Here is a 13,008-nt window from a genome sequence, read left to right as displayed (position 1 = left end):
CTCTCTCTCACACACACACACAGTCTCACAAACACAGTCAGTCATACACACACACTCACACACATACACAGTCACACTCACACACACAGTCTCTCTCTCACACACACACACACACACACACACACACACACAGTCTCACAAACACACAGTCAGACATACACACACACACAGTCACACACACTCATACACACACACAGTCACACATGCGTGTACAGTCACACGCACACGTGCACACACAAGCGTGTGCACACGTGTACACTCACTCACACACACACACACACACACACACACACACACACACACACAGTCACACACACACTTATGTTGGTTTTGCTATAGTTATGAGGACCCTCCATAGACATAATGATTTTTATATTGTACAAACTATAGATTCTATCCCCTAACCCTAACCCTACCCCTAAACCTAACCCTCACAGAAACCTTTTTGCATTTTTACATTTTCAATAAAACATAATTTAATATGTTATTTCCCTTGTGAGGACCACCCAAAAGATCCTCACAACCAGAAATGTCCTCACAGAACAGGTTGATTCTCAATACTTGGTCCTCACAAGTATAGCAAAACCTGTACATACACACACACACACTCACACACACACACACACACACACACACACACACACACACACACACACTCACACACACTCACACACACACACACACACCCTCCCTAGACATAATGATTTTTATACTCTACAAACTATAGATTCTATCCCCTAACCCTAACCCTACCCCTAAACCTAACCCTCACAAAAAACTTTCTGCATTTAAAAAAAAAAAAAACATAATTTAATATGTTATTTCCCTTGTGAGGACCACCCAAAAGATCCTCACAACCAGAAATATCCTCACAGAACAGGTTGATTCTCAATACTTGGTCCTCACAAGTATAGAAAAACCTGTACACACACACACACACACACACACACACACACACACACACACACACACACACACACACACACACACACACACACACACACACAAACACACACTCACACACACACACAGAAATATACACACACTCACACACACAGAAATACACACACACACACACACACAGAAATATACACACACTCACACACACACACACGCAGTCTAATGAAGAGTGGTCGAGCATATATAGGCAGTTCTCTCAGGACGTGATCAAACAGTTTCTTCCCATCAAATGTGCACTCATCTCTCACGATCATTGCAGCCATTCCTGCACGACCCTCATTTCCTGTAGGACACAAACACGGTTGCATTTCAACTTCCTGTTTACTTTTGCAAGAGCAATCATGACTCAGAAAACAGACTCTGTCACGAGGACATCAGCTGCAGTCCAATACATGTGCATCACTTAAGTGCACGATATTTAAGAACAAAACACTGCATCTCATTCACAAACCACCTACAATCCATCTTAACCAGGCACAGGTAACAATAAACTGCTGACACTGTGGGCTACATGAAAATTTGCATGTATTTTAACTGTCAGGTGCTTAACACGTATTAAACGTATTAAAGTTGCATGTTTTCCAAACTAAAATGAAATATGAAATGAAATCAATATCACATATGTAGGGGACATATTTGTTCTCAGAGGGAACATATGAAACATCCTAATGGAGATTATTTTAAATGGATTAATTTTTTTCCCACATATACTGTACACACACTTAATTTAATGTTTAAATGAACTGAATGTTAATGTGCTTTTCTGTGTATATATGGCCTTACACCCCTTTATACATTTGCCTAGTCACGTATTGTGCACAAACGGACCCATGATTTGCATTATTTCTTTACAGAATCCGGTGCTAAAACAACACAGATGGCATGTGAAAAAAAGCAGCGCTATCCACAGGCACAATTCATACTTGGTTAATAAATTTCCCCATGTGTCTTTTGTCTACTTCTAAAACGTATGGCTTGCCTATATAAATTAGAGAGCAAAGTAATCCAAGCAAATTTGTAGAAATGATATACTGTACTTAAGTAATCTAATAGATTTGAGCAATTTAATGTCAATTAATGAGTGATCAATAATCTATCAGAGAATATAAGCAGCTCTCCAGACACTCCAAATCAAATCTAATAATACAAATAAACTGCTTAGTGCTTACAGTGTAGAGCACAACAGTTCCAGTAGTAAAAATCATATTCATTTTCTCCATAGGATGTTGATTTTTAATGATAACTTATAAACCTTTAACCTCCTGAGACCCGAGCGTGACTGCTGTGTGTATTTTCCATTTCCCTTTTTGATTTGTAACTAGTAACACCTAATAAACAAGTAAAAAATAAAAACTACACACCTAACATGAGCTCCGAGGTTGATCATTGATGTTATATGCTTCTGTTGAAGCCATTAATCAGTCAATGTTATTTCAACTCCATTAAAACAAAATCATGTTCAATAATGGAATTCCTGGTGTAGAACATTACCCATGATCCTGAAGAGAAAGATCCACCAATCAGAGAATCGGGCAAAAGAGCTCTGCAGCGACGGCCCCCTCCCATTATGCACTGTGAATAATGCAATCGAGTCACTCTCCCTAAACTCCCAAACTACTTTTTATATATATATATATATATATATCAGTATATATCTGATTATTTTAGAAAGTAATATATTATTTCAATACTTTTAATTAATAACTTTAAATCAATAGATTATATTATTCCATCTGTTTTTATTTCTATTACATCATTCACAATGCTTCATGGGGTTGTAGCTCATTACGTCATTAAAGATGTGAAGCACACAGGCTTGTATCTTTGTCTTTTTGTCTGATTTTCAAATACTTTTTTGCCTCACATCAAAATTTGTAATGTTGTGACACCTACCCTCTTGATGGAAGTGAGCGCAGTCAGGAAGGCAGTCTTCAAGGAGAGTGCCTTAAGCTCGGCTGACTGCAAAGGCTCAGAGGGGGCTCTCTGTAGACCCTGAAGAACTACAGAGGTCCGATGAGGGAACAAGGCGCGGCCTGGAGGGATTCAGCCTCCTGGCACCTCTTAGGAACCTGATGATCAGGTTGTGCTTCCCTAAGGACTTACCGTCGACTGCGTCGTGGTGTGCTGCTATGGCAGCAATGTACACCTTCAAAGTGGAAGGGGACAGCCTCCCTTCCAACCTCTCTTGCAGGAAGGAAAGCACTGATCTGACTGCGCATCTCTGGGGGTCTTCCCGACGGGAAGAACACCACTTGGCGAACAGACGCCACTTAAAGGCATACAAGCGCCTCGTAGAGGGAGCCCTAGCCTGAGTGATCGTGTCTACCATCGCAGGTGGGTGACAGCTTAGGTCTTCCGCGTCCCGTCCAGGGGCCAGACATGGAGATTCCAGAGGTTTGGGCGCAGGTGCCGGATGGTGCCCCTTCCCTGAGAAAGAAGGTCCTTCCTCAGGGGAATTTGCCAGGGGGGAGCTGTCACGAGGAGTGTGAGGTCCGAGCACCACGTCTGGGCTGGCCAGTAGGGTGCTACCAGGATGACCTGCTCCTCGTTCTCCCTGACCTTGCACAGGGTCTGTGCAAGCAGGCTCACTGGGGGAAACGCATATTTGCGAATGCCAGGGGGCCAGCTGTGTGCCAGGCGTCTGTCATGACCACGACACGCCTGGGGACCAGTTCTAGGGGAACACCTGCTCGTAGAAACGAGAGGTCGGTCAAAGGGCTGAAAAGACGGTGACAGACCGACGTAATGGCCACGCGGTGTGTCCCGTGGCGCCATGCCCGTCTCGGGACTCGAGTCTGGAGCCAGTGCTGAAGCGGCCTCATGTGCATCAACCCGAGCAGGGTGGCCACCGCCGAGGATGGCATATGCCCCAGGAGCCTCTGAAAAAGTTTCAGTGGAACCGCTGTTTTCTGTTTGAATGCCTTCAAACAGGCCAGCACCGACTGGGCACGCTCGTTCTTAAGGCGCGCGGTCAAGGAGACTGAGTCCAACTCCAAACCAAGAAAAGAGATGCTCTGAACCGGGAGGAACTTGCTCTTTTCCCAGTTGACCCGAAGCCCTAGTCAGCTGTGGTGTGAGAGCACCAGGTCCCTGTGTGCGCATAACACGTCTCAAGAGTGAGCTAAGATTAGCCAGTCGTCGAGATAGTTGAGAATGTGAATGCCCACCTCCCTTAACAAGGCAAGGGCAGCCTTTGCGATCTTCGTAAAGACGCGAGACAGGGACAGGCCGAAAGGGAGGACTTTGTACTGATACGCCTGACCCTCGAACGCGAACCGCAGGAAGGGTCTGTGTCGAGGAAGGATCGAGACATGAAAGTACGCATCCTTCAGGTCTACCGCCGTGAACCAATCTTGATGCCAAACGCTCGCTATGCGTCAGCATCTTGAACGGGAGTCTGTGTAAAGCCCGGTTCAGTACTCGTAGGTCCAAGATTGGCCGCAACCCACCGCCTTTTTTCGGTATGATGAAGTAGGGGCTGTAAAACCCTTTCTTCATCTCGGCTGGAGGGACAGGTTCTATTGCGTCCTTCCGTAGGAGGGTAGCGATCTCCGCGCAAGGTAGCAGCGTTTTCGTCTTTCACCAATGTGAAGTGGACACCGCTGAACCTGGGCGGATGCCCGGCGAAGTGAATCGCGCAGCCGAGTCAGACGGTCCGGACCAGCCCTCGTGACGGATTGGAAGGCGCAAGCCATGCGTCCAAGTTCCGCGCAAGGGGGACCAAAGGGACAATGTCATCGGATGTACCGGCAGGTGGGGCCTCACGGTGGGGCGGAGCTCGAGGTGCCACACCACGTGGTGCAAAAGGTAACAAAAAGATGAAGATCTGCTTACCAGCTCCAGAGCAGCAGGTTCGTTGTCACTGGGTCGCCCGTCTCAAGGGTGCTTTGAAGCCTTTCACGGGTTCTGGGCGGCCGCGAGACGGGTGGCATCTGCTTCCTGCGGTGGGCTCCACGCCGGGGCCGGGCTGAAGGGGCGGGCTGCGGCGGAGCCGGTGCAGTCAATGCAGGGGGACGTCCTTGGCGATGAGTAGACGGGGTGCAGGATCTTGAGCCGCGCCGGGGCAGGATATGCCGGCTAGCATCCATCTACTGCTCTACCATCGAGAACTGCTGGGCAAAGTCCTCGACGGTATCGCCGAATAGGCCCGCCTAGGAAATGGGGGCAGCAAGGAATCGTGTCTTGTCGGCCTCACCCATCTTGACCAGGTTGAGCCAAAGGTGGCGCTCCTGGTCCACTAGTGTGGCCATCGTCCGCCCGAGAGACCGCGCCGTGACCTCCGTCACTCGGAGAGCGAGGTCGGTCGCTGAGCGCAGTTCCTGCATCAATCCCGGGGCGGAACCACCCTCGTGCAGTTCCTTTAGCGCCTTGGCGGACTTGCAGGAGAGCCATGGCGTGCGGGGTGGAGGCGGCTTGTCCAGCGGCACCGTAGGCCTTGGCAGTCAGAGATGACGTAAACCTACAGGCCTTGGATGGGGGCTTTGGGTACCAGCGCAAGGTGGCGGCACTCTGCGGGCATAGGTGCACCGCGAGCGCCTTTATCCACTGGGGGATTGCCGAATAACCCTTGGCTGCCCCACCATCGAGGGTAGTGAGGGCGGGAAGCTGAAAAGATCGGGACCGGGCAGTAAAAAGTGCCTCCCGCGACCTTGTCAGCTCTTCATGCACTTCCGGGAAGAAAGGAACGGGGGCGGGGCGTGGCTTTGAGCGGCGCTGCGAGCCCAGGAACCAATCACCAAGCTGCGAGGGTTCAGGGAAGAGCGGTGAATCCACTCTAACCGACGCTCGCGGCTGCCCGGGAAAGCATGTCATCATCTCCGTGTCAGCCTGTGACTGGGCGATCGACCCCGAAGGGAGGAGCCCAGCTGAGGCTTCCGACTGGACGAGCCCACTCTCCGATGCTGCGCTCGAGAGCTCATAACTTTCGCGGGCTCCGAATAATAGGTCGAAGCCGGCAGACTCACCCGGAAACCCGATCGGGGCAGACGAGCATGCTGGGGAATGGGAGGTCCGCGGGGGGATACCCGGCAGAGGCGGTCCCATTGGGGTCCCCAAATCGCCCCCAGTGCTAGCCGCGCTGGCCTCAAACCCGTGGGTAAAAGGACCGAGGCGGGAGCCTCTGGGGTGGCTCGCTTTCTTACGAAGGCGAGCCGCGACCGCAACGTTGCCATGGACATATTCTCGCAATGAGAACATGACCATCCACGAACGCTGTCTCCGCGTGAGCAGTGCCCAGACACGAAAGACAGTGATTGTGACCATTAGAAGGCGAGAGATAACGAGCACAAACAGGAATAACACACAATCGGAAAAGCATCTTTAAAAAGACGCGTCTTTAAAAAGACGTTCCGTGTGTGCGCTCTTTTAGAGAAATATATACTCTTTTAGAGAGGAAAAATGCTCTTTCAGAAAATATACTCTCTAGTTTTTCTGCCGAAGCGCCCAGGGGCGTTCTCTGCAGTGCACCAGTGCAGAGGAGGGAGAAGCCGCTGAAATGCGCCGTCAGATCCAGCAGGTGAATGAACAGTAGTATTCAGCTCAATGAGCATGACCGTTCGGCTCCGAAGAGAAAATCTGAATGATTGATTGCATACCAGCTCCTTTTATACCCGTATGTTCGGGGGAGTGGCATGCAAACCATCTCCAATGGCCCCATTTGCCATCACACAAGTATCACAACAGGTGGAAAATTACTAATAGCCTACAGATTAAGAACTAAAGACAATTATAAATGTATAGATAATAATAATATAATAATCATAATAAATAAGCCTAATAAATTCCCTTGTGTTCACAAAATAATGCTGCCAAATATGCCAACTTATTGAATTTGTGTTTGCGTTGTAAATATTCCTTTATTTTATGAATAGAGCTGGGCTTATATTACAGGTGTGCTACTACAGAGCCCCTTAAAGTACAGGAAGGGAATTTATTTTCTGAAAAAGTCTGCATTCCCTAGCAATTATTTGGGATTCAGTCACAATAGCTGTATCTACGCTTTACCTTACGAAAATTAACCATGATTTTAATACAGTAACCGTTTTTTAATCATGATATTTGTAGTAAAACCATAGTAATAATACAGGAAAACCATCATCATTCCGGCAACAACAACAAAAAAACAAAACATGGTTACTACAGTTTTACTAAAGTAACATGGGAACCCCAAATAATTCTGAGGGAATGCAAAACTATTTCAGAAAATAAATTTTCTCCCTGTCAGACAGGACCTGACACAGTTTTAGGCCAGATTCTAGTCAGTTTTGTGGCTCTATCGTGTTAAATAAATTATTAGGTTACATTTCACCATAGCTTATATATAACTAATAATGAACAATAGTACATTTTCAAATTAGCACTAATCAAGATTAATAAATGATTTAAAGAATTCTTATTCATTGTTAGTTCATGATACCTAATGCACTGGCCAATGTAAACATTTTTACAAACTTTATTGTAAAGTGTTACCAATTATATTTATAAATATTTCATGTTTTAATTCTCATATAGGTTATTTTGCGCTCACTCCTTCATTTGGAGTAAGAACTAAGAGAGCCCGGTGGCAATAAGGTCATAAAATGTGACAGTACCAGTTGGGGTCAAGTCAGGTCAAGTTGCGTTGGTCACACAGTCTCATTTATGAGCTGGATTCAGGCTTCAACTCAACACCTCTCTTGTACCCCACACACACATGATCATAGAGATGTTCATGACAAAAAGGCCTGTGAGATGCTCCTCTCTACCTGAAAGTGTCTCCCACTCTGTCTTTGAAGCAGATGAAGTTGTCATGGTCTTCAGCCATCAGGTCTCCAGTGTTAAAGTAAGCGTCTCCTTTCACAAACACATCTCTCAGGATCTTCTTCTCCGTCAGCTGTTTGCTGCCCGCGTAACCGAAGAACGGACTCTGACTGCAGATCTTCGACAGCAGCAGCCCTGTCTCACCTGACCAACATACATACACACACAACACGCATTTGCCTTAAACTTGCGTGACAAATTATCTTTACTCACCCTCATGTTGTTCCAAACTCGTATGACATTCTTTGTAATGTGGAACACAAGAGGAGATGTTATGCAGAATGTTAGAGACTGACAGACTCAGTCACCACTGGCTGCCATGCGGCATAACATCTCCTTTTGTGTTCTGCATTATAAAGAAAGTCAGATGGGTTTGGAGTTTTGGGTGAACTAACGCTTAAAGACCCTGATTTACTAAAGGTTTTTGTGTACAAAAACACATGCAAACTTGATAGCATACACAAAAAAGGTCTGAGCTGATCTACTAACATAGTGTTCTGAGGATTGTCTTTCAGATGTGCAAAACTGCAGGTCTTGGAATTTTTCCTGTGTTTTCCTAAATTAATATGCAATTTAGTGTCTTCAACACATGCAAGATAAAGGGCAATGTTTATGCAAGTGAACTGAATTGCACCCGCAAAGTGACTTATCAAGCCAGAAAGTCATTTCAGAAACACTAACTGTGAGAGCACATTAACATGACTGAAAGGCAGGTGTTAATCTGATTAGCACTGTGAACAGGGAATACATAGTTCACCCAATGGATTGTTGACATGCATCAATAGCCTCTTTTCCACCATCGGGCTGAACTGTTCTTGTTGCGAAACCATTCTGTTCTGTGCTGATCCGGGCCAGCCGGCACGGTTACAGATTTTTTTTCCACTGTGGTGCTGAAAACAGACTTTGAATGTACATAAGAAATATGTCAGTCATTACCTTGGTAACGCAAGAGTTTAAGGACTGCGTGAGAAGTGTGTTTACTTTGCCCAAATAGTGCACTTGGCCAGCTACAGAGAAAAAACGAGTAAACTTGGCAACTGACAAGTGACCAATCGTAAGAAGCGACATCAATACAGGCATTCCACCAGCACAGTTGAGCACGGTTGTCTAGCCATGCTGAGAATTCTGGGCAGAGAACGGTTTCTAATCGTGCCGTGCCGAATCGTGCCTAGGTGGAAAAGCTACCATTTCTCACCGTGCTCAAACGTTCAGCCCGATAGTGGAAAAGAGTCTAATGTGAGTTAAACTATTTCTCATGAAAATTAATTTTATTCAGTTAATTATTTTAGAACACAAAATCATAACTGATAACATACCTGATGATTGTACATCTAAAACAATTTATGTCCAAATGATGTCCTATTTCAAAATTTTAAACATTGATATTAACAAATTTATTACAAAAATTACAAATACACTATATGGCCAAAGGTTTGTGGACACCCCCTTCTAATTAACGAATTTGGTTACTCCATTAAATCCAGTAAAGAACAATCTTAATATTTCTTTAAGTAATGGCTTGGGCTTTGTGTGTTTCCATATTTGTGGCAACTGTTTGGGGATAGCCCTTTTCTGTTCCAGCATGACAATGCCCCTGTGAACAAAGTGAGGTCCATAAAGAAATGGTTTACTGTGTCTGGCGTGGAAGAAATTGACTGGCCTGCACAAAGCCCACACCTGAACCCCACTGATCCCCTTTGGTGGTGAAGTGGAACAGCAACTGTAAGTCAGGCCCCATCGACCAACATCAGTTCCTGACCTCACTGATAGCCTTGTGTCTGAATGAGAGCAAATCCCTGCAGCCATGTTACTACATTCAGTATAGTGGAAAGCCTTCCCAAAAGAGTGAAGGCTGTTATTACAGCAAAGGGGGAAATTGATGCCTAAGGTTTTGAAATAAAATGTTCATCAAGCACATATGGTGTCCACAAACTTTTGGCCATATAGTGTATGTGGGGGCCTGGATAGCTCAGCGAGTATTGATGCTGACTACCATCCCTGGAGTTATGAGTTGGAATCCAGGTTGTGCTGAGTGACTCCAGCCAGGTCTCCTAAGCAACCAAATTGGCCCGGTTGGTAGGGAGGGTAGAGTCACATGGGGTAACCTCCTCGTGGTCGCGATTAGTGGTTCTCGCTCTCAATGGGGCGCATGATGAGTTATGCATGGATCGTAGCGAATAGCATGAGCCTCCACATGCAGAGTCTCCGCAGCATCATGCACAACGAGTCACAAGATGCGTGGATTGACGGTCTCAGATGCGGAGGCAACTGAGACTTGTCCTCCACCACCCGGATTGAGGTGAGTAACCACGCCACCACGAGGACCTACTAAGTAGTGGGAATTGGGCTTTCCAAATTGGGAGAAAATGGGAAAAAAATTACAAAAATATATAAATGAATTAATTACAAATATTTCATTTAGTCTCTCCATTCATATGGTCATAGAAGCTGCATGCATAGTAATAATCACAAAATAATTATTAAAATGCAGTTTATATAGTTTTAGATGGAGTATAGCATGTCACACCACACATATTAACTAGCCTATCCACAGATATGTGTAAGAAGCATAAATATGTGTTTATCAGGATAGCCTTGAAGTGGGATTTAATGATGCTGTTTTGAGATGTTCTCACCTTTCTGAACATGTTGGCAGAATCCATTCTCACCTCTCACAGGCTCATCTCTGAGCATGTCATACTTCACCAAAGAATACTTAAAAATCAGCTGCAACACACACACACACACACACACACACACACACACATTGTTGCGGCTATCCTTACGAGGACACTCCATAGACATAATGATTTTTATACTGAAAGAACTATAGATTCTATCCCCTAACCCTAACCCTACCCCTAAACCTAACCTTCACAGAAAACCTTTTGCATTTTTACATTTTCCAAAAACATCATTTAGTATGATTTATAAGATGTTTTCCTCATGGGGACCGACAAAATGTCCCCACAACGTCAAAATTTCGGGTTTTACTATCCTTATGGGGACATTTGGTCCCCACAAAGTGATAAATACCCACATACACACACTCACATTCACTCACTCACATTCACACACACTCGCACACACACTAATGTTGGTTTTGCTATACTTATGAGGAACCTCCATAGACATAATGATTTTTATACTGTATAAACTATAGATTCTATCCCCTAACCCTACCCCTAAACCTAACCCTCACAAAACACTTTCTGCATTTAAAAAAAAAGAAATTACATAATTTAATAGGTTATTTCCCTTGTGAGGACCACCCAAAAGATCCTCACAACCAGAAATGACCTCACAGAACGGGTTGATTCTCAATACTTGGTCCTCACAAGTATAGAAAAACCTGTACAAACACACACACTCACTCACTCACACACACACACACACACACACACACACAAACACACACACACACACATACTCACACACACACACATACTCACACACACACACACACACACACACACACACACACACACATACACACACTCACACACACAAAAATATATACACACACAGAGATATACTCACACACACACACACACACACAGAAATATATATATATACACACACACACACACACAGAAATACACACACACACACACAGAAATATACACACACTCACACACACAGAAATATATACACACACACACACAGAAATATATATACACACACACACAGAAATATACACACACTCACACACACTCACACAGAAATATACACACACTCACACACACAAAAATATATACACACACACACACACACTCACACAGAAATATATATACACACACACACACACACAGAAATATACACACACTCACACACACCCTCCATAGACATAATGATTTTTATACTGTACAAACTATAGATTCTATCCCCTAACCCTAACCCTACCATAAAAACTCTGCCATGAACACCGCTGCCTCTCTACCGGATGAGCTAAATACTTTTTATGCTCGTTTCGAGGGAAATAACACCGCCCTCGCGGAGAGAGCTCTCACGGCCGAAGCTACAGAGGTTAGTTCACTCTCCGTCTCTGTAGCGGATGTAACCCGATCCTTCCGACGGGTGAATATCCGCAAAGCCGCGGGTCCAGACGGCATTCCGGGCCGCGTCATCAGAGCGTGCGCGAACCAGATGGCTGGTGTTTTTACGGACATTTTCAACCTTTCCCTCTCTTTGTCTGTAGTCCCCACATGCTTTAAAACATCCACCATTGTGCCTGTTCCAAAACAATCGAAAATAACTTGTTTAAATGACTGGCGTCCTGTTGCTCTGACCCCCATCATCAGCAAATGTTTTGAGAGACTAATCAGAGATTACATCTGCTCTGTATTACCACTCAATCTTGACCCGCTGCAGTTTGCTTACCGCAACAACCGCTCCACTGATGATGCCATTGCATCTACAATACACACTGCTCTCTCCCACCTGGAAAAAAAGAACACTTATGTGAGAATGCTGTTTGTAGACTACAGCTCAGCATTCAACACCATAGTGCCCTCCAAGCTAGATGAGAAACTCCGGGCTCTGGGCTTAAACAGCTCGCTGTGCAGCTGGATCCTGGACTTCCTGTCAAGCAGACGCCAGGTGGTTAGAATAGGCAGCAACATCTCCTCATCACTGACCCTCAACACTGGAGCCCCGCAGGGCTGTGTTCTCAGCCCACTACTGTATTCCCTGTACACACATGACTGTGTGGCAACACATAACTCCAATGCCATCATTAAGTTTGCTGATGACACGACGGTGGTAGGTCTGATCACTGACAATGATGAAACAGCCTACAGAGAGGAGGTGCACACTCTGACACACTGGTGTCAGGAGCACAACCTCTCCCTCAACGTCAGTAAGACAAAGGAGCTTGTGGTGGACTTCAGGAGAAAAGACAGAGAACACAGTCCAATCACCATCAATGGAGCACCAGTGGAAAGAGTCAGCAGCTTCAAGTTCCTGGGTGTCCACATCACTGAGGAACTCACATGGTCCGTCCACACTGAAGTCGTTGTGAAGAAGGCTCATCAGCGCCTTTTCTTCCTGAGACGGCTGAGGAAGTTTGGAATGAACCGCCACATCCTCACACGGTTCTACACCTGCACTGTGGAGAGCATCCTGACTGGCTGTATCTCCGCCTGGTACAGCAATAGCACTGCCCACAACCGCAAAGCACTGCAAAGGGTGGTGCGAACTGCCAAACACATCATCGGAGGTGAGCTTCCCTCCCTCCAGGAAATATATACA

The 13,008-nt window shown here is 45.6% G+C and overlaps 1 protein-coding gene and 1 pseudogene across 1 annotated transcript in view; both read right to left on the bottom strand.

The window, feature by feature from the left end:
• Positions 1-13,008, bottom strand: part of LOC127433381 (long-chain fatty acid transport protein 6-like) — a 55,538-nt pseudogene that overhangs the window by 5,360 nt on the left and 37,170 nt on the right.
• The window catches only part of LOC127433385 (uncharacterized), a 257,954-nt gene that overhangs the window by 244,516 nt on the left and 430 nt on the right, over positions 1-13,008 (bottom strand). The window contains exon 1 of the mRNA XM_051685250.1: positions 12,199-13,008. This exon is cut by the window's right edge and continues 430 nt beyond it. Coding sequence (XP_051541210.1) covers positions 12,436-13,008 — 573 coding nt within the window. The 3' untranslated portion in view covers positions 12,199-12,435. The remainder of the gene's footprint in view (positions 1-12,198) is intronic.

The sequence above is a fragment of the Myxocyprinus asiaticus genome, chromosome 43, assembly GCF_019703515.2.
Source record: "Myxocyprinus asiaticus isolate MX2 ecotype Aquarium Trade chromosome 43, UBuf_Myxa_2, whole genome shotgun sequence".
Lineage (NCBI taxonomy): Eukaryota > Metazoa > Chordata > Actinopteri > Cypriniformes > Catostomidae > Myxocyprinus > Myxocyprinus asiaticus.
Note: the sequence above shows the minus strand (reverse complement) of the source record. Positions and strands in the feature narration are given on the sequence as shown.